This window comes from Syngnathoides biaculeatus, chromosome 18 (assembly GCF_019802595.1).
Source record: "Syngnathoides biaculeatus isolate LvHL_M chromosome 18, ASM1980259v1, whole genome shotgun sequence".
Classification (NCBI taxonomy): Eukaryota; Metazoa; Chordata; class Actinopteri; order Syngnathiformes; family Syngnathidae; genus Syngnathoides; species Syngnathoides biaculeatus.
This window is the reverse complement of record NC_084657.1, coordinates 2,798,506-2,820,652: the sequence shown is the minus strand read 5'-3', so window position 1 is coordinate 2,820,652 and position 22,147 is coordinate 2,798,506. Positions and strand designations below refer to the sequence as shown.

The 22,147-nt window shown below is 41.8% G+C and overlaps 1 protein-coding gene and 1 long non-coding RNA gene across 2 annotated transcripts; one reads left to right on the top strand and one right to left on the bottom strand.

Moving 5' to 3' along the window:
• Positions 1-377: 377 nt before the first annotated feature.
• mogat2 (monoacylglycerol O-acyltransferase 2) lies at positions 378-17,084 on the top strand. Its single transcript, XM_061803220.1, has 7 exons — positions 378-548; positions 668-800; positions 2,545-2,723; positions 12,381-12,585; positions 13,609-13,783; positions 14,957-15,156; positions 16,717-17,084. The coding sequence occupies exons 1-7, from the start codon at positions 510-512 to the stop codon at positions 16,869-16,871; spliced, it is 1,086 nt and encodes a 361-aa protein (XP_061659204.1). The 5' UTR covers positions 378-509; the 3' UTR covers positions 16,872-17,084.
• On the bottom strand, positions 9,725-22,104 carry LOC133491709 (uncharacterized). Its single transcript, XR_009792467.1, has 4 exons — positions 21,981-22,104; positions 10,387-10,456; positions 10,121-10,301; positions 9,725-10,010 (listed from the first exon to the last, which is right to left on the bottom strand). It is a non-coding gene; the product is annotated as an uncharacterized LOC133491709 (long non-coding RNA).
• Between the last annotated feature and the right edge of the window lie 43 nt (positions 22,105-22,147).

Genomic DNA, 22,147 nt, shown 5'->3' with positions numbered 1-22,147 from the left:
TCACACCTAGGGGCAATTTAGAGTCTCCAATGAATGCATGTTTTTGGGATGTGGGAGGAACCCGGAGTGACCAGAGAAAAACCCACACAGGGACGGGGAACACGTGCAAACTCCACACAGACGAGGCCAGGGTTTGAACCCCGGTGAGGCCAATGCCAGTTGCACAGCCGTGCTCCCTGAACATCTTACTTGACTCTGTCGCATGTTATTGGGTCTTCAGTGAACGTTGACCTTATGACATTGTATTGCATGCTTTTTCTTACAATATGAATGAAAAGAATTGTCGAGCATTTTTCAAAGAAACACTTTATAATCTCTTCTTATTTTGAGATGCAGTTTTGTCTTCTCCCAGCCAGATGGGGCCGCCTTTACAGACGCTGACATTTTCAGTCTTACAGAATTTGCCCTTTGTGCCACAAAGACGGTGACAGAAAAGACCCAAGGCACGAGAAGCTTTTTGCATAGCTCGAATGTATTGCACGCTTTGAAGTGCCCGTACGAAGACGTTCATGGCTTCCAGGGTCAAAGATCAGATGTGGTATGATATGGTAAGATTGATTTATCAAATCCTCCATTGAGTGTCTGAGATAAGACAGTCAATCAGGAGGTGATGAAAGCGAGGGCAGACTTTGGACCTTCTTCACTGGCTCCTTTCCTTCCCCACTAGTTGCTCTCCTACGAGTTTTCGCTCTTTCCTTGGGGCAATATGAAGATTGATTTTGCCCCAATTGGCGTGCCCCTCCACAGGAGACTGCAGACTGTGGCGGTGCTGCAGTGGGTTTTCTCCTTCCTTGCCTTGGGTGAGTCCATTTAATCATATTTTTGAGTGGGTGCGTTAGAGACACCAGGGATTGAGAATGAATAGTACTGTATAGTATGCTTTGAATATATAAAGTTGATGCTGTTTCACTCTTTATCACGTGTCAAATGTTAATCAAATGTGTTGTGAAACTTGTTCGTATGAGCGGAGGTTTCTTTCTTGAGCAAAGTTTCAAGTCAACTTTTACATCTCTCTTTCCAAGAGAGGGAGCCTGAGTAAAGCATTGGAAGCGCCACAGTCAACCCTTTTGGCATTGGCGTATTCAACTATTTGCAGTTTTTTTTTGGTTTTTTTTTTGAGGGGCGGGGGGGGGGGGGTTTGGGGCGGAACCTATCTTCTCTTATTTGCTGAAAACTCAACTATTTGCTCTTTATAGTGCTCAGGTCAAAGCAATGGAAGTATTAATTTGGCAACATTTTATGGCATCTTGGTGCCAAGCAACCAAATGAGAAATTAAGATTCATTGAGTTAGCATAGTTATCTCTTACTTGTTCCACTCCGGCAACTAAAATGTCTGTTTCATGTTTCTTGAAAAAAGGATTCCTCAATTTCATAATGGCAGAAAATCTGTACTTAATTATGCAATATTCTGTATTTTCCTTTGACTTCAGATTTCAAATATACAGTACAGTACTGTTGAAACGTTTTGGGTCACTTAGATATACCCTTATTTTGTTTTGAAGGAAATGACCTTTTTTTTTCATTGAAAAGATTTATTTTTCAAAAATAGTCTTAAATAATATAATATTGTGTAAATACAGCTTTTGAATACGAACCAGATTGAAGTCAATCAGTTCAAAATACTCGCGACAGGAAAATGGTGACAAGAAGGCAAATGTCTGGCGTCTGATTCTCGTGGAGGTCAGGTGTGCGTTGAGGGCTCTCCCCATTGACACTACCCAGACCCACTAAAGGAACGAAACAAAAACACCACAAAAAAGACAGATAACAGGTTCATGACATTGAGGCCACTGGTTTGGACAGAAGTAACGCTTTGCCGCTATCTAGTGGCATCTTTGTGCCGTGGAACTATATTGCAATGAGTTGAGGAGCTTCATTGAGACAAACATAGTGCTTTGGCATCTATAGGCAATTATAAAAGTTTTTGCTGGGGTGAGGATTTTCACTTATTGCGGTGGACACAGCAGGGGAACACTGTACTCTGCTTGACTGCCCAAAGAGACACAGGCGGAGGACCACCTGATAAGATGCTCTTGGCAACGATGACGCTGGAGCAGATTATTTTTACAACTTTTGTCCAAATCCGAAACGCTTTCTGTGCTTTTTCCTGCCCCTCTGCGTGGGGAGGGCGGCATCTCTTGTAAGGAAATTTGGTCAGGTGCATTTACACGTAGACGCAGCCTATCAACAATGTGAGTGTAGCGCTTATTTTCCGAAATCCCAGGTGTGAGCTCAACTTGTCTGCTCCACAGTGACGTCGAGCAAATGATTGTAACCGCACACGTCACATCGTGTATCGGAAGCTTGCTTTGCCTCAGGCTGCTCCATTAGTTGCTTCTGATGGCCTGTGTATGACGTGGGTCTGTGTCATTCATAATGAGCATATCTCCCAATCCCCACAGAAGCTGGCCCTTTAAAGGGCGGAGCACATAATTTGTTGACAGAATCTATCTAGTATCTAATGTCACTTGAACTCAATCGATGCAATTATTCGGTTATGTGCTTTCCTCCAAAAAGATCTAATTTTGTCATTCTCTCCTCAGCACCCACGTGCATATTCCTGTTCTTCTACCTGCTCTTCACTCGGTACTGGCTGATCAGCGTGCTCTATTCGGTCTGGTGGTTCTTTGACTATGACACTCCTTCTCGCGGAGGCCGCAGGGTGCCTTACTTGTGTGGGATCAAAATATGGGACTACATGCGGGATTACTTCCCAATCAAGGTGAGATGTAGAGTGCTGCTTCTGCTACTTTCCGCTTACCCGCAATACGGAACTGATGATGACTTTTAATTAAATGATCCTCAGTATCTGTATTGCAGGTATGCTTTAACTCGGAAATTCAGAACAAAATGGCTCGGGATATCTTGCTGTGCTCATTTGGATTAATCTTTACTTTAGAATTTTAGTTATCTGCTCTGACCACTTTATTCTGGTCACAATCCAAGCTGCAGCATGCATTTTTTTTTTTTTTTGGGTAGCCCATTCAGAAGACCATTACAATAGTCAATTCTACTTGAGATAATCTGATCTCTGATCAGTAGCAAGTGGAGCCATTTTCCAATGTTCCCTTCATCCTACAGACAGTGGGTTAGCCATTATTTCAAGTCAGCAAAGATTTGGGAAGTGGCTTTCAGTGGGGACTTATCTGACTTCCGTCTCTTAATGCCACCACTAAATTGAGCATCTGGCGTTTGCATCATAAGGTGGAATATAACACTAAACAGAAATAACAGAACCAATAGTAGGGGTTGAACAATGAGTTCATGTGTCGACTTTACCACCGTGGAGTGACAGTTAAAGCTCAAAGTTGATTATTCCCAATCATGCGTTTCGGCTTCAAGACCCTTGCTTACACCAACAAATGATGGACGTGATATCCAGCAGCTATTGTAGTGACCGAAATGGAGTTAACGCTTTTACTCAGCGTAGTTGTCAGGAAGGTTTAGATTTTTTTGTGCCCTAATAAACCAAATTGTCATTTGAAAACTGCATTTTATATTTCCTTGGGTTGTCTCTGAGTGATATTAAAAATGATTTGTTGATTTGAGACCTGGGCAGCACGGTGCAGCAGCTGGTAAAGCATTGGCCTCACAGTTCTGAGGACCCGGGTTCAATCCCGGCCCCGCCTGTATGGAGTTTGCATGTTCTCCCCGTGCCTATGTGGGTTTTCTCCGGGCACTCCAGTTTCCTCACACATCCCAAAAACATGCAACATTAATTGGACACTCTAAATTGCCCCTAGGTGTGATTGTGAGTGCGGCTGTTTATCTCTATGGCAACCAGTTCAGGGTGTACCCCGCCTCCTGCCCGTTGACAACTGGGATAGGCTCCAGACACTCCCCGTGACCCTCGTGAAGAAGGGCGGCAAAGAAAACGGATGGATGGATGGTTTTGAAACCTTTTTGTGTGATAGATATGCCAAAAACAAACAAAACGAACAAAAAAAAGAAATCAGGAGAGGGACAAATACATTTTCATGGCACTGTAGATGTCAAGTTTACACAGAGGGTTATGTGTTGAGTCTTTTACTGCATGAAAAGGTTTCAAAGTCATCAAAGGCCCAGGCAGTCCTGAGGCAAACAATTATGCATAACGGGTCCAGCTCAAAGGTACAAGAGAGGAGTGAGTTCTTTCCAAATGTCAAAAAAAGAAAAAAAAAAATCCAGACCATATTAATAATACCAAACAAAACATAAGTACAGCATCATGAGACTCCATTCATAATTATAGAATCATGAACAAGGGAGACCAACCATTGAGATTCAAAACAATGATTTCAATTGAGGAAACGGATAACAATCTTCTTGCATTTGACAGCGACTGGATGAGGTGCGTTTGATACAGTTTCTGATCAGTGCCTCTGCATTTATTCTGACCGATTATCCTGTGCAGAGGCGGTCCTGGACTGAATGGCCCCCCTATGTGGTGCCTGTCCATTGCACACCCCTCGCCTATCGTCAGGAAGGGGGCCCGCAGGATACTGCCCAACGCGGTTGCCGATATGGGGTGGGGCCAACAATCGTAAATGGTAAACGGGCTATATTTTTGAAAAAGAATTATGTTCAAATGTGTGGTCATACACAGCAGCGATTTATTGATTTTCAAGTCACAAATATTGTGGTCCAGCTCACTTAATACCTAACTGGGATAAATGTGGCCCGCAAACTAAAATTAGTTTGACACCCCTGGCCTAAGAAATGTAATCAACTACAGTGCCATGAAAAAGTATTCTCCTCTCTCCTGTTTTTTTTTTTTTTTCCACATCTATCACACACAAAGATTTCAAATCATCACTCAGAGACAACACAAGGAAATACAAAATGCAGTTTTCAAATGACAATTCAATTTATTAAGGCCCCCCAAAAATCCAAACCTCTCTGACCCTCTGTGAAAAGGTAGTTGCCCCCCCCCCCTTGTTGAATCACAATGTTACTGTGACTAACCACAAATATGGGAAACGTGAGTTCAATTTCAAGCCACACCCCAAACCTGATGAATCAAGAAATCACTGAAGTAGAATCTGTCAGAGAATGTTAAGTAGGCTACAAAATCTCAAGAACCAATGCCCTTAAGTTGTCTCGGAGTGATATTAAAATTGGTTTGATGATTTAAAGCCGGCGGCACAATGGTGCAGCTGGTAAAGCATTGGCCTCACAGTTCTGAGGACCCAGGTTCAATCCCGGCCCTCCCTGTGTGGAGTTGGCATGTTCTCCCCGTGCCTGTGTGGGTTTTCACTTTAGAAGTGGGTCGCTAGAGGACATATGCTAGTAAAAACATTTAGACATATGTTTTGCTCACAAGCCTGCATTTTCATACAGAGGCACACGAATGGGATTTAGTATTGCTGTAAAATAGAAATATTGACGCTTAATACAGTACTTATATGGTTTAGGGCAGCACGGCTGGCTCGCAAACGCAGAAATGTATTTTCGGTGTTAGTGAAAATTTATGTGCATTTTGGCTGAAAGTATAACTTTGCGACAGCATGCGCCCAAAACTAGTGACGGACTCGTCGGCCACACATGGAAACACTTGCCAAAGCCCACGCACTACGCAACAGGTTAATCGTGTCGACGAAGTCACTCGGCAGTCTTGGGGAAAGTTCATTTTCTATGCAAACTAGTACAAAGGTCGCGTCCTCCCCGTCCTCCCGCAAAAGACCTGTAAAAGTTCATATTTCTTTTTTTTTTTTTTGATACTCCATGCGCTGCCACCCATTTAGTCCACACTAGAATCCAGTAACCACTCAGCATAAAGTATCTAGTCTTACAGTATATCACAAAACTAAATAAATTCCATATTATGACTGATTGCACAGTGTTTTAAATAAAACATTCTGATACAAATAACTGATTACTGTAACAACAAATTAAGTCTCACTGAACACACCTCGAGCATGTCAACATGAATGGCATGAATCAGTTGGCAAATACGGACTTTATCCGGTGACATATGAAGGCTTGTCTCTCGAGTGTTAAATCCCTACCAAAACACGGCCCATCTTGAATGAAAATCAACTTTTGTTTGAAAACCACTCACAGATGACAGGATGAACGCACTCTCAGTAGCAATTGAAACGCTTTCAGGCGCAACGCTGTCGCTCAGTGCGCAGTACCATCATCACCTTTGTGCTGATTATTTGCATTCAACTCATTAATACGAAGAAGTATGTCATCGCATTAGCATTATGCGGCTTTCCCAAAATAAGATCGAATCCCCTCCAATAACTTCCCAAAGACTTATTAGCCATCACAGCCGTATTTGAGCGTGATTCCAATCATCTAGTATGATCCTGATGGTGACTTGTACCCAAATTATGCGTAATTTTCCAAGTATGCTATTTGTCCTCACTAGTAAGACAATTCAGCATACTAGTAGAGTTCGTACCCATGCGTAAGTACTAGTGACATAATAAAATGACCATCTCGTGCTTCACTAGTGGTACTAGTAACACGTATCACGTATGGTTAGCAGCGGTGAGTGTCAATTGTAGATGCAGTATGACATCGGTTTGATTAGTATCTCTCTATCACAGTTTCAAGTAAAACGGAAATGCTGTGTGCAGTTCCAACACCATCGTGTGTCTCGTTCTGGCTGTTTTCTGCACACTTCACACCCACTTAACTCCCAGCTCAAATTTCACTTACTAGAGGAAGTCTGCCATTGCATCTTCTCGCTCTTCTCCAATGCTTTTTAGCATGGAATCCGATTAGCAGATGTCAATCAGGGTATATAACTATTTCTCACATTATCATTTTGAACATTTACATTTAATGTTCGCAACCATCGGCCAAAACACTTCCCCTTTCTGAGAGAGGCAATTTGGTCTGATTGAATGGTATACAGTAGTATGACAGTTTTTGTTAAATTCACCTAACATTTTAGCATGAAGCAAATTTAGAAGGAATTAAAATCATGAAAGTTTTGATGCCCTCATGTTAACCTTGTCCTAACTGTCCTTTGTCTTTTATCACGTTGTGTCCCTCTTGTGGTCACGTATTAATACTGCATTTATCTGATTCAACTTTTTCACTAATATTTGATGCCCAATTTATGTTCCAAGTTAAACAGTTAACATTTAGAGCACAGTTGAGGACTCTGAAGAGCTCATATAGTGAATTCTGTGGACTAAATCCATGGCTTTTATTGGCCCGAAAAACGCTGTACTGTCTCCCTTAGGTGCAAAGAAAAACAATAGCACTTTCAAAGAAAAAAAACTGCATTAAAGGAAAGAGTTGTGTAAATTTACAAGGGGAAGGTTTGCAGGAGTACAAGAAAGAAAATGATCATTTTACAATGCTAAATGTTCAAGATAAAGACATCAAACGCACACTACTGTTTAATTAAAAAAAGAAAAAAAGCAATAGTCAATGGTTTGGCACATTAACTACTATCCATCCATCTATCTATCCGTTTTATGAGCCACTGGTTCTCGTCGTCGTGGGAGTGCTGGAGCCTGTCCCAGCCGTCAACGAGCAGGAGGTGGGGTACACCCTGAACTGGTTGCCAGCCAGTCACAGGGGACAAAGAGACAAACAAGGAGTCACACTCACAATCACACCTGGGGGCAATTTAGAGTGTCCAATTGACCCCTCCGTACAGGGCACTTAACCACAACTCCTGAAGTCACGTCACCCGACTGTTGCAACCTCAGACAAACATGAGACAAAATGGCGTCGCAGGAAGAAAAGTCGAGAGCGAAATTGTCCGATTTACCAGCTGATTTTTCACTCGCATTCCTACCGAATAGTGAAATATCGTTGAAGAGCAGACAGGAGGGCTTCAAGTATTTCAGCGAGGGGTATTTCAATGGTATTTCCATGCATATCAACGGAGAAACCATTGATATTAGCGCGAGATCTTTCCGGAGTCAGAGGAAGACCGAGAAGCCACATAATATAATAAATATATTATAACCCAAAGATGAATTCGTCATTGACAGTTTCCTATTTGCGTGTTACCTATCACACTTGTGTGCAGAATTTATACAATGTGTATCTGTATAGCCGTTTGTGAACCGCCGTATGAGGGAAAAGAAGAAGGCGAGGCTTGATTTACGAGTTGTTTCTCTCGTTTTCTTTGTGTAACGTCACTCACTCCCTTCAATAATTATTCTCGAATTAGTGCCGAACCTACGCAAGTCCCGACCGAGTACGACAATCACTACTTCATAGTGTCCTCAAACATCCTTCCTTCAGTCTTGGTGTCTCGGTGCACGTCGAAGGCATTTAGGACTCGCTAGTCCGGTTTAGCTTAGCTCGGAAGCGCCGAACAGAGACACGTTTGTGCAGTCAGATCATCGCAAAATATCGCTCAACACAGATCAAGTGTGTCAATCATTCACACGTAGCTATGTTATGCAAGCGAAGAACTGCTAATTCATTTATATGAGACATGTATTGAAAATCAAATATAGGGCATACATTCGTGCAAACAAAGTCCGGTTTAGCTTAGCTCGGAAGCGCCGAACAGAGACACGTTTGTGCAGTCAGATCATCGCAAAATATCGCTCAACACAGATCAAGTGTGTCAATCATTCACACGTAGCTATGTTATGCAAGCGAAGAACTGCTAATTCATTTATATGAGACATGTATTGAAAATCAAAAATAGGGCTTACCTTCGTGCAAACAAAGTCCGGTTTAGCTTAGCTCGGAAGCGCCGAACAGAGACACGTTTGTGCAGTCAGATCATTGCAAAATATCGCTCAACACAGATCAAGTGTGTCAATCATTCACACGTAGCTATGTTATGCAAGCGAAGAACTGCTAATTCATTTATATGAGACATGTATTGAAAATCAAATATAGGGCTCTTACCTTCGTGCAAACATATCTGTTCCGGTTGATGGATTCAGTTGATCATGCGGTCTTCCACAAAGTTTGATCCATCGAAGACATTTTCCGTACTCGGTCTTCGGTTTTGGAAAGGGTACAAATTGAACTCCACCAACTAGCCTATCAGGATACCTGTCGTGACTTTTACAAAGGCCGTGACTACACCTCTTAACCATATCTATTGTTAAGGATCCCTAAGACGTGATAAAACGCAAACAAAACCTCTACTGATCCGTGGGACTTTGTCAGAGGTTATGGCGGACGACAACAAGGGGCGTGGTTTAGGCAAATCTCTGGCCTCTGATTGGTCAGCGACGCGGCTTACGCAATTTCTACGGAGGGGTCAATTATCGTTGCATGTTTTTGGGAAGTAGGAGGAAATCGGAGTGCCTGGAGAAAACTCAATTAGACACCGGTAGAACATGCAAACTCCACACAGGTGGGGCCAGGATTGAAACCTGGACCTGAGAGTGTAGCCCAAGGCTTTACAACTGGTCCACTGTGCCATAATTTAAACTAATATCTGATGATATGTATTGAAATGTTAATGTGAAAATAAATTGTAGAGGTATCTTTGCCGGCATGATGGAGCAGGTATAAAGCGTTGGCCTCACAGTTCGGAGAAAACCCCAAAAACCTCAATCCCAGCCTCCCCACCCCCGTGTGGAGTTTGCATGTTCTCCCCATGCCTGTGTGGCTTTTCTCCAGGCACTCCGGTTTCCTCCCACATCTCAAAAACATGCATTCATTGGAGGCTCTAAATTTCCCCAAGGTGTGATTGTGAGTGTTTGTCTCCATGTGCCCAGCAATTGGCTGGCAACCAGTTCAGGGTGTACCCTGCCTCCTGCCTGTTGACACCTGGGATTGGCTCCAGCACTCCCGCAACCCTTGTGAGGATAAGTGCCAAAGAAAATGGATGGATGGACTTATCACTGACTCATGTAAAAGTGAGAGGTATGTGAGAAAAGTTTCAGGAGCAGGCTAATTAAATACTGTATTACAAATTCGACCCAAGTTTTCTCCTCCACCCTCATCCCCCTGCAGTTTAGCACACATTCTGGCCATCTCTGCCTCACTTTCACGTAGTCCTGGAAGGATCCTGCTCAGCTCTATCCTCACAGCCATCTTTGATGTCCTCCGAGTCTTCAAAACTGGTCCCGTTGATATCCCCCTTGTGGTTGGACAAGAAAAAAACAAAAAACAAAAATCGATCACATGGAGCCAGTTTGGGTGAGTTGGGAGGTCGCTCCACCATATGACGACGTTGAGCTTGCCTAGCACCTGTTGAACGCTCGTTGGTTGCTCGGCTGGTTGTCCTGCACCCCCTCAGGCTTCTCGTCACGCACGGAATGCAGCAAACCTTCTATCTGTAAACATGTTTCTTGGCTGCCTGGTCCACATTGAAGGGGAAAACACCTAGTCAGAAGTTTGGCTTTGAAAATGATCTTTAATGACACCAGTCCTGGAAAAGAGAACATAAAATACCGTGTCAATAAGAATTTCCCACAGCTTAGAATTGATTTCCAATTTTTTCCCAAGCTTTATACCTTCCTCCTCGTACGGTTCTACCGTCCATGTGCTCTTTCCAACGTCATCTGACTCTATGGTGAATTAATACTAGGACAAAGAGGCAATGTGGGAAACATAAGGAGCGTCCTTTTCAGTTCATTTCATTAGAAACTTTTAACCACTGTTTCTAATGATACCATGATCAGGTTCAACTTAATCAGCTGATGTGTCGTCACTAAAACCTCTTTAGGGAGGAAAAAAAAGGAGAGATTGTTCAGCGAGTTTTTCCTCTTCATATTAGGAAGGAAGAAAAAGCGACATTTACTGCATGTACTTTATTTTGTGTTTTCGGTTTTAATTATTTTCTGAAAACAAAAAATATACTACAGTGACATATTTTACACATACCCTTTGGCATCTAATATCATGCGAGATGGCAAAATGTTCAGCAGTTCCAGGTTGAAATAATACTATAGCAATGAAGTGCAGTAATACTATGTGCAGTTACTACGCCTGTGAAGGATTAAGGTTTGGTCATTTTTGACAGAATGCACAATTCAACGGCCTGACCCAAGGTTTGTCTGTCACAAACAACGTGCGGATGTGATATTTAGGACACCATTATAATGTGGCTTTAAAAATGATAATAATAACGTGAAACATTTCACGTTATAACAGTCTGTAATTAATCGCATTATGACATGAAACATATCACGTTATAATGTGATAGCGACTTCCGTATAAAAGAGAACAGTGGTCAGTTATTAATTAGAAATTACGTGAAAGTAGTATGCAGATCCACCTCCTGTAATTGTATAGCAACCCTTTGGTCCATTAAATGTTTAGAACTAATAAGTTCTTGGTATGGATGTTCAAGATTTTATTGAAGTCACATGTTGAAAAAGACTACGCGGCGAATGGTAGTTTGATGTGTTGTTTATAAAATTCAGTAACTGTTAGTGGAACCCAAAGTAATGATTAACTCAGCTTGAGGTCACCTGCTGTACTACACAAACAATGTAGAACCAAACCAACACATCAACTCTGAACTTTCTCTCGACAAGAAAATATTCAAACATGTGGCGCCATTACTATGCATTAAAATGGATGGAAAAAAAAAAAAGGGGGGGGGGCGGGGGGGCTCGTAAAGATGTGAGCTCTTACCTTGGCTCTTGATCATACACGTGCGACCCTGTGAGCACTTTAACCTTGAAATACAGTACTAATCTGCCTTTCACCTGGAGTTGATTATTTTCCACAAAGGTGCAAACAAACACAAACTAAGAGGCAAGATGTTCAGTGATGATAGTGAACTTCAGCGCTTCTCACTATCTCCTCTGCTTGGGTTGTTGAAACGTAAACACATTATATAGCTTATCTCATCTTTTACAATGTAGATCATCAGAGAAAATACTTCACCTGACGCCGAGGAAATCATCTTTTTTTTTATGTTTAATGTACAGTACAGAGTAAAATAGAAGCTAAATGTGTAGATACATAGACTAAAAAGATCTTTTTTTTCCTCACACTTGGCCAATCTGTGCCAGAGTTTTGCAAAATAGGAAATAAATCAATAGAGGAAAACAATGCTGTGTAATATGTCACATCAATCACAATTACCATATATGCAGCACGTTTTTTTTTTTTTTTTATACAGTATGTTGAACATTTTGGAGGGGCTTATGAAAAAATACTCGTTTTGTGGCCAACTTCTTCAATGCCGCATTTTTGAAATGCCATTTTCTTGGTCTCTTGTCAGTCACGGACCCTGAGAATGCCTCCTCTCTCATGTGGGCGCTCGTTGTTCTGAATTATTATCCCACTATCCACAGCCAAATCGTGCGTGCGCTCTGTTTCATGTATGAAGCAAGCTGTGGGGAGGATTTTGTTGATTGCACAGTGAAAGGGTTCAAAGAGCAAATGGCTGGTCAAATGAGGACAGAAAGAAGGCACACGTGCCGTATGAGCGCCACAGAAATGTCCACTAAATTAACATCAAGAAGACGTAACATATGGCTGTGTGTTTCCCCAGTTGCTGAAGACATCTGAACTGGACCCTCGATACAACTATGTCCTGGGCTTTCACCCCCATGGAGTCCTGGTGGCAGGAGCCTTCGCCAATTTTTGCACCTATTCCACAGGCTTCAGGCTACTGTTTCCAGGCCTCAACTGCTACTTGCTCATGCTGCCCCTTTGGTTTCGAGCACCATTCTTCAGAGACTACATAATGTGTGCAGGTTTGCATTATTTCATTACAGTTGAGCTTCAGTTGACAACACAAGACTTTGACATCCAAAGTTGCTCCGATACCCCGACACCGATACCATCTACCAGCCTGGCATACAACTTCTGGACGTGGGGAGACCCAGTACTTTGAAGTAAACATTGATGACAACACTTTGTTGGCCAATAGCTGTAAAATAATGAAGTCCAATCAAGGCAGCAATGAGACAGCTACCCCGCGAGCTGCGAGTTTTCTCAAACGCTGACATTCGTCATTCGCTCTGCTCCGCACTGCTCGGCCGCTCTCCTGTCACAAAGCCGCAGGGGACGTCACACTCTGGCTTGGTGCACCTTGATTATAAAGGAAATAGATGATAATTTTATAAACTATCAGTTGTCCTCACAGTTTTTGTTGTACGACTAACTCTCAACAAGCAGTTGTGTTTTTCTATTTACTCGATTTATTTTATCGTCAACACACAGAGATAACATGGGATCCTTATTTCTACTTCTATATCAAACAGAGTTTATGTTCTTTTTTTCACTTATCGATTTACTCTTTTTTTTTTTTTTTTTTTTTTTTTTTTTTTACAAGTGCTCCTAGTGTTCAGACTTGTACACCACAGAACTGAAATGCCTCGTGTTAACGACTACATCAAAGTGAAATACGTGGCGAGATTGTTAGAAAAAAATACAGTTGGATGCTAATAAGCGTTATATTTGAGTGAAACTTTCACCGTGGATGAGAACATTTTGTACAACACGTGACAGAAAACAAAACACACATCATAAGAATAGAAAGACATAATTAAATGATCAATTACCTGTATTTCATATCATGGAGTAATCCAATGTACTTGGTCTGGAAAAAATAAGTATGCCAGGCAAATGTGCGATATGCAAATATTTCGCATAACACCATACAGGGCAGTGAAATTGGATCCACTGATGCACGCTTGGAGAACTTTGGTTACACTACATTGAATTAATACGTTCATTTGAAATATCGGGTATTCATTTCTGTCGCAACGCTGCAGGTCTGATTCCATCTGATAAGGAGAGTGCCAGTTATCCACTACGGCAGAGGGCTGGTGGCAATGCCGTTGCAATTGCTGTTGGTGGAGCCCCAGAGGCCCTTGATGCCCACCCTGGTACATACAATGTACTGCTGGCCAAGAAGAAAGGTTTCATTAAAATGGCAATGGAGCACGGGTAAGAGCAGAGGGCCTGATTTTCCTAGGCTCTGCGGATTACGGACAAAATTGAGTCAGTCTATTCATCTCACGTATTTGTGGCTTGAGCGTGAACTTGTTAAAATTGTTCAAGTCATGGAATTTCCTGGGAAAGCTTGTCGTGTGATTTGAGATTGATTGGGAATAATAAAAGCTTTAAAGTGCTACAGTGAAGAAAATAAGAACATGAACACCCTGCTATATTGCAAGTTCTCCCACTCTGAAATCATGGAGTGGTCTGAAATTTTCATCGTAGGTGTATGTCTACTGTGAGAAAAAGAAAAATCCAGAAATTGCAATGCATGATTTTTTAGCAATTTATTTGTGTGATACAGCTGCAAATAAGTATTTGAACACCTGTCCATCAGCTAGAATTCTGACCCTCAAAGACCTGTTAGTCCGCCTTTAAAAGGCCACCCCCACTCCATGTATTATCCTGAATCAGATGCACCTGTGTGAGGTCGTTAGCTGCATAAAGACACCTGTCCGCCCTATACAATCATCAAGACTCGAACTTGTAACATTGACCGCGGCCATGTATTGTGAGATTTTGGGGAAGAATCTCTTTCCCTCAGTCAGAGCATTGATCGATGGGTCATGGCTGGGTCTTTCAACATGACAATGACCCAAAGCACACAGCCAGGAAAACCAAGGAGTGGCTCCGTAAGAACCATATGAAGGTTCTGGTGTGGCCCGGCCAGTCTCCAGACCTAAACCCAATAGAAAATCTTTGGAGGGAGCTGAAATTCCGTGTTTCTCAGCGACAGCGTAGAAACCTGTCTGATGTAGAGAAGATCTGTGTGGAGGACTGGGCCAAAATCCTTCCTGCAGTGTGTGCAAACCTGGTGAACGACTACAGGAAACGTTTGACCTCTGTAATTGCAAACAAAGGCTACTGTACCAAATATTAACATTGGTTTTCTCAGATGTTCAAATACTTACAGTATTTGCAGCTGTATCATGCAAATAAATCGTTCAAAAATTTCTTTTTGTTTTATCTCTCTCACAATGGACATGCACCTACAATGAAAATTTCAGACCCATTCATGATTTTTAAGTCGGAGAACTTGCAATATAGCAGGGTGTTCAAATACTTATTTTATTCACTGTAAATATACTGCATATGGATGTTGTGAAACTTTTTTTTTTCCAGTGCTCACCTGGTGCCCGTCTTCTCATTTGGTGAGAATGAGGTGTTCGATCAAGTGGGAAACTCACGAGGAACCTGGCTCCGAAGCATACAAGAAAAGCTGCAAAGCATCATGGGTATCTCCCTTCCGCTCTTCCATGCACGTGGGATTTTCCAATACTCCTTTGGTCTCATGCCATACAGAAAACCCATCCATACTATCGGTGAGTGCACGACGATGGACTTTGACTGATATGACCTCTGTACTGTGCACACCGTTGGCAACACCACATGCAATGGATGACACTTGGCCAACTGTAGGTCACTGGACAAGCTTTGGACGTTGGCCCATCCAACTTGGCTGGCAATATCTTGAACTACATTTCATGTATTTCCCAACCTGATGCTGGCAGAAAATCAGGCGGGCTACAGTAGTGTCAGTGAGCGTGAATGCACTTCAGGGTGTGATAACCCAGTGATAAGATGGATTTCAGCCCAATTGGAGGTTGGTGAAATTATGTTCTTGAGGAGACATGTTACCAACCTTAACACTGGTTAGTAGTATTATGTTAAACCCCGACCAGACTGAAATTGGTGGAACTCTTTCCCCATTTGAGAGGCTGTGTCAAGAAATCTAAAAACCTAAAACACTATAAGATAATGACTCATGCCATCTGACCGTTGATGGGAACACTGAGCCAAGACTGACGGGCGTAATGTTAAAGGAAACAGAGTAGGCACATTTTTTTCTAAAAGTTCACAATCTTAATAAAAGATCAACATCCTCCAACAACACACGTAAAAGATGACGGTACGTGCCCACATAGAGCCCTGGTTGTGTCCAAGCACCTGCCTTTCTCCCTTGGATGTAAAAAGTGTCCTTTTTGCTGCAGCCCCCCTGCCCCCCTGGCTCTTTATTCATCATTACTTTAAAATTAAAAAAAAAAACTGTCATCAATGTCACATATGTTGCACATATGCTCTTACTTTAATTTAGTTGGGATTAATCAGAGGCACTTTAGATGGTGGCAGATGTGTGGTGACCTCCATTTAACATGAGTTTGACAGTTATTGCTTAATTCGTTTATAAAAGGCTGTACACATTTGTCCAACCACATTCCAATAATTGTTTATTTTTACCTCTCCTTGCTAATATTTTTTCTCATTGTGTTGTACAGGTTATAGGTTAAGTAATAGTGGAAATTAAACAATATCACTTTGTTCTCTGTTATGTATATCCCAAAAACAAAGATGATTAATAATAGTCACTGGTTTAGTTAATTGTTGCATTAGTGATTGTGTTAACGGTAATAAATACATAATGTGTACTATTTTTTTTTTAACCATGTGACTATTTTTGCCTATGGGTGCACTTTTTTTTTTTTTTTGCTTAAGCACCTACCCCAAAAATGTCTGTGCTCTTGCTTATTCACTTGTCACACAATTTGGGGAGGTGAGCAACTATTCAACAACTCAAATGACTTTTTTTTTTTTTTGGGGTGGTACACTTCTGGAGACTCCCTCCAGAACCGCAGATGTTCATCCGTCTGCATCCAGTCTGCAAATGAATGGCACTTGGCTGCCCACCCTAAAATTTTGCCCAATCACTACATTGGTGATGAGGTTTAGGGTTAGGATAACCCTAAACGTTGTGGGTAAGGGTTAATGTTAGAGTAACACTAAGCCCCAACTCTAACCCACAATCATTGAAATCAACATGAAAAAGTATCTTTGACATATTAGAACTTGCATTTACTCTGTTGCAATTTGTCACCCGTGCGCAGTCGGACGGCCCATCAGGGTGCAGAAGAACGAGAAGCCAACAATCGAGGAGCTCGACGCCCTTCACCAGTTGTACATGGATGAGCTCAGCAATCTCTTTGAGCAACACAAGACCAACTACGGCGTGGACACGGACACGCACCTCAATTTCGTCTGAACTGGACAAAGGATGAATTTGCTATTTATTTTGCAAAGTTGAGAAAGCACAAATTTGTTCTGGCATGGTAATGAAAGGTAAATAAAATGATTTTGATTACACAACAAGAGGCCCTGATTTATCTGTTTGTATAAGATATAAGTTTGAACTATGACATTGCAGAAGCATGTTTTTTTTTTTTTTTTTTTTTTTTTAAACCAGGGTTTTTGTATTACACTTTTTGTGGCTGTTTGCAAAATTAAACACAGGTTACACCGATGACACAAGTCAAGGTTTCTGTTCTAATCTTAATGTAGTAAATTATTTTGAAACAAGTGCATGCTCCGCAGTTTTATCAAAACGCGCCAATAACTGCAGTCGGTTTGGGGGGTATGATTCAACCATGTCAGTATGTGCTGTAGGTTATTATTTAATAACTCTGGCACACAGAAAGCAATGATTTTGGTGTTGGACCATGTCTCCAAATGATAAGAGTGTCTGTGAACTTTGGCAACGGCTCTTTTATGAAATATTGGCATGATCTGGATATTTCCTAATTGAATGTCTGTCTGTCTGACCGGACGATGCCCTAAACTTTCAACACAATTTGGACAATATGTGCATGTCTGTTTGACTAAGAAAAATGTTGCTGAAATCCAAATAGTATGTGACAACTTGTCGGAAAATATGGGATAAAACTGAGTTCTGAAAGGCAAGTAAAGGAATTAAAGTGGATTCATTTTAAAGCAGAAATGAATTTGTAGTGATAACACTGAAATGGTGAATCATCCAAAATATGTATGATGTTGAAATTAGTTGGAAATCAGTTTTTCTACACACTCCTTACCATAAAATAAAATATAATGTGCGTGTTAGCATATGATGTGAACAGACACCCAATGTGGACAACTGATAAGCGTTTGCTGTCCCCTTTAGTAAGTTGGTGTGAGGTCAGAGTAACAGCATGATAGACTTATTTTTGAAGAAAGCGATCAAAGTGCAAAGCAGCGCTTCTTATCATCTTATCTCAAATTTTTATAGAATGAAAAGAAAACCTATGAGCAGAACTTCACGCGTCAACACAAACACGCGCTCAGAGAGTAGAGCAATTTTCCAGACATGTTATTGGGTATGCCTGGACCATTCAATGAAATTGAATACAAGTACCAATCCAAATTTCCATATATCCAGAACCAAAATGTTTCCTCTACCAAAATAATACGAATAAAGTACAATATAGAAATCTCACTCATGTAGCTAAATAAAGTAAGAAGCATTAAATCAATACCCTCTCAGTTAGTACAAATAAAACTGACTAGAGTGGCATCATATTTTTTATATAGCCCTTGAACTAGATATTATTGCATCGTGTGGCTGTCCCCATTAAAGTCTCTAGTTTGCATCCAGTATGTGTCACGGATTAAGTTTTATTTAATATATACTGTTCTGTCGATGACTGGGAACGCCCGTCCATTGGGTCTCGGGTGTGCTGGGGCCTATCCCAGTTGATGGACAATTTAGAGTCTTCAATTAACCTACTACGCATGATTTAATGGGATGTGGGAGGAAAGTGGAGTACCCAGAGAAAAAAACACAGGCACGGGGAGAACATTCACTGTCCACACAGGTGAGGTTTGATTTGAACCCAGGAGCTTAGAACACTGCGGCAGCTGTGCTGATCAGTCATGGTAGACTGATGTATATTATTTTGATCATTTTTGAGGGATGGAGGCAAACTTACCAATCAGTTTGTCAAATTTTTGTCACGTTGCTCCATTCATGGTTAACATGTTTTTGTTTTGTTTGTTTCCAGTGTAGGAGCATCCTTGATTTCCTTCAGGAGATGAACGAAGAGTCAGTACCTATGACAGCACAAGATTTCAGTCAAACAAATGATTCACCGAACTGAAAAAAATTGTCGTTTCAAAATTACACAGCAGCGCAACTGAACAAAAATATTTCTTAAAATTGAAATGACCAAGTCTAATTGCAGCAATTTACTGCTGAACTCGGGGGAGGCATTGCCTAACTGGCACCTCATGTCAACGACTAAATCAATATTTAAAAGCTGTAGTAGTTCTTGGGCAGTTTCCCAACAGGTTATGTGCAATCAGGTCTAATTTTTTAGGATGAACTGCATGGGATACAGAGGGCAAAGAGTTTATTGAGACAATGGAAATTGTCTTTCACCCCACCACAAATATCCAGGCTCAAGAAATCTTGTTGAGGAGGCCATATTGTTGCTCTGCTATCCTTGACTTACATTTTGACATCATTTTGGTTAAATACCTTTGATTCCCTGTATGTAGAGGTGCTCTGCATAAAAATCATCACATCTTGATTATTTCAAATCTATTGTATTGGTGTAAAGCCTAGCAACTGGTTGTTAAATGCTTCTGCAAGGAATGTAAATTCTACTGCTAAACCACCTGCTCATGTTAAATGTCGATAAAGCAAGTAAGGAGGCAAGAATGGAATGAGAATCCCGAAAATGAAATCATCCGCTAAATCCATTTGTATCCATCAGTCTACATATACACCCACACAAGTCAAGGCATACTTCGCAAGTCTAAAGTTTGCAAGACAGTGTACCCCGGCTGGGATAGACTCCAGATCACCTGTGATTCGAAGAAGACGAGTGGATGGATGAATGGATGGAAGGATGGATGGATGGATGTTGACAGTGTGTCAATACAATCCTTTTTTATTTTAGGAACTTCGCACATCTTATAATATAAAACTTAATGTTATATTTGTGTTTAAACCAACATTCATCACCTTCTTCCAGTCACTTCTGCTTGGTTGACTAATTGGTATTATTTGTGTTGCATTTTCTTTTTTTTTTTCTTCTCGCTTTTTCGTTTAACCTATCCTGATCAGCTGCATGACTGTCACACAATGGCAGCTCTGTGTGCTTTATGTGCTCAACAGCTTTGCTGTGCAATGGGAGTTTGATATATTCCATCTGCGTATTCATCCATTCATTTTCTTTGCCGCTTATCCTCACGAGGGTCCTGGGGAGTGGTGGAGCCTATCCCAGCTGTCAATGGGCAGGAGGCGGGGTATACCCTGAACTAGTTGCCAACCGATCACAGGGCACATGGAGACAGACAACAGTTGTACTCACAATCACACCTAGGGGCAATTTAGAGTGTCTAATTAATGTTGCATGTTTTTGAAATGTGGGAGGAAACCGTAGTGCCTGGAGGAGACCCACGCAGGCACTGGGAGAACATGCAAACTCCACACAGGCAGGTCCGGGATTGAACCCGGGACCTCAGATCTGTGAGCCCACCGCTTTACCACCTGCTGCACCGTGCCTGCCGCCCCTCTGCTTAATTTCTTCATAAAAAAAAAAAAAAAAAAAAATCAGATTTTAATTCAAAAGGCAACCAGACAGACAACAGTAATAGGGGACAAACAGAGGGACAGAGTAGACAATGGGAATAGTGGTGCAAACCATAGCAGAACAATAGCGAGTCGAGATATTTGAGCATAAGCAGCAGTAATTACGAGTCTTGTGATGACATACTTTTTAGTGTGAATACCTTTAAGAACCAGTGAGTTGATGTGTTAGTATAATCCGTGTTGTTATATGTGGGGTTGTCCTGGCCTCTCCAACCACAAGTGGGGGGCAAAGCCAGCAAGCCTGTACAGCGGAGGACCCAACTAGGGGGATGCCACCCAATCCCCAGCAGCCAAAGGGCGCCGAAACCAGCCCCCTTCCTCCCACATCCAACTCCCCACCAACTGCGTCGCACTAATGCCACCGAGTGCATGGGGGCCCCAGCCACCAACAGGCCTGAAGTGGTCACAGCAGGGCCCCAAGGAGTAGAGGGCGGCGGATCCCCGTCTCTCCTCAGTCCAAGAGTTGATTAAGGGGAGGAATGACTGAGATTGTGCATTTTCTAAATTTTCCCACCAAGCTGATAAAATTGCTGCAATAATCAGATTCTTAAAATTATTTCAGATTTCGGTTGAAGGTTTTGTTCGATAGTAGTTTATGTGGTTTACTTCCACCCAAACGTTTTTTTTGAACATTTGAACGTAACCATTTAATCGGGTACTGTATTTGCGGCGGCACGGTGGAACAGCTGTAGAGTGTTGGCCTCCCAGTTCTGAGGACTCGTGTTCAAATCCAAGGTCCACCTGTTTGGGTGCATTAAGTCCTTCTGTTTTACCTTTCCGAAGGGTAACTTGCGGCTGATTCTATTTTTCATGTTTTTTTAAGTTATGATTCAAAATGGTAGAGTCGAGCATTTGGAACCATTTTTATGAGTGTTTTAAAGGGATCATTGAAAATACATACTCAATTTGTTGTAACCTTTTCATTTTTCCTGTAGCTTTACACCCATTTTATTTGACACTCTGTTTTTTTTTTACAGTTAAAATGATTCTTACACATCTATGGGATTTTTATTTGTTTTTACAATTTTAGTTTCCCTTTGGCATGTTTGGGGTGTAACTGATTTAATTTGGAATGTTGAGTAAATTACCCCCACTCCACATTTTCGCGCAATACCTTCATTGTATATCCATCCAACCATTTTCTTAGCCGCTTGTCCTCACAAGGTTGGCAGGGCGTGCTGGAGCCTATCCCAGCTCTCAACGGGCAGGAGGCGGGGTACACCCTGCCAGCCAATCGGAGGGCACATCGAGACAGACGGACTCACAATCACACCTAGGGGCAATTTAGAGTGTCCAATTAATGTTGCATGTTTTTTGGGATGTGGGAGGAAACCGGAGTGCATGGAAGAAACCCACGCAGGCACAGGGAGAACATGCAAATTCCACACAGGCAGGTCCGGGATTGAATCCGGGACCTCAGAACTGTGAGGCCAACGCTTTCCAGCTGCTCCACCATGCCGCCCTCAATTGGAAACACTATTTTTCATTTATTATACCTGCGAAAAGGCCTTATTTAATTTGAACGTACATTGGTTGCACATGATTATAATGCGTTTACCATATTTAATCATTTTCAAGGGAAAGGGGGTTCATTGCATCGGTTAACCATATTTTAATCATGTGCAACCTAAAATTAACCATTTCCCCGCCCCCCATCATACTCAGTATTACCTTCCAAGGGGGAAATCCAACAATGAACGATGAATAATTAATACTACTGACCGAAAAAGAGGCCCCCAATCAAACTGAGTTTAGATCCCCATGCTAGGGAGTCATGCGTCGTCTCTGGTTGCTCCACATGACTTGACTCCAGAAGTGCAATGAAGACAAGTTGCACCTCCGCGTGCGTGTTTGCTTGCGGAGAGGGGACGCAGTCAAATTCACTCAGG

Coding starts and splice junctions, on each gene's coding strand:
- mogat2 (XM_061803220.1), top strand. CDS start 510: ATGGCTTCCAGGGTCAAAGATCAGATGTGGTATGATATG. Junction 2,724..12,380: donor GGGATTACTTCCCAATCAAG/GTGAGATGTAGA, acceptor GTGTTTCCCCAG/TTGCTGAAGACATCTGAACT. Junction 15,157..16,716: donor AAAACCCATCCATACTATCG/GTGAGTGCACGA, acceptor ACCCGTGCGCAG/TCGGACGGCCCATCAGGGTG.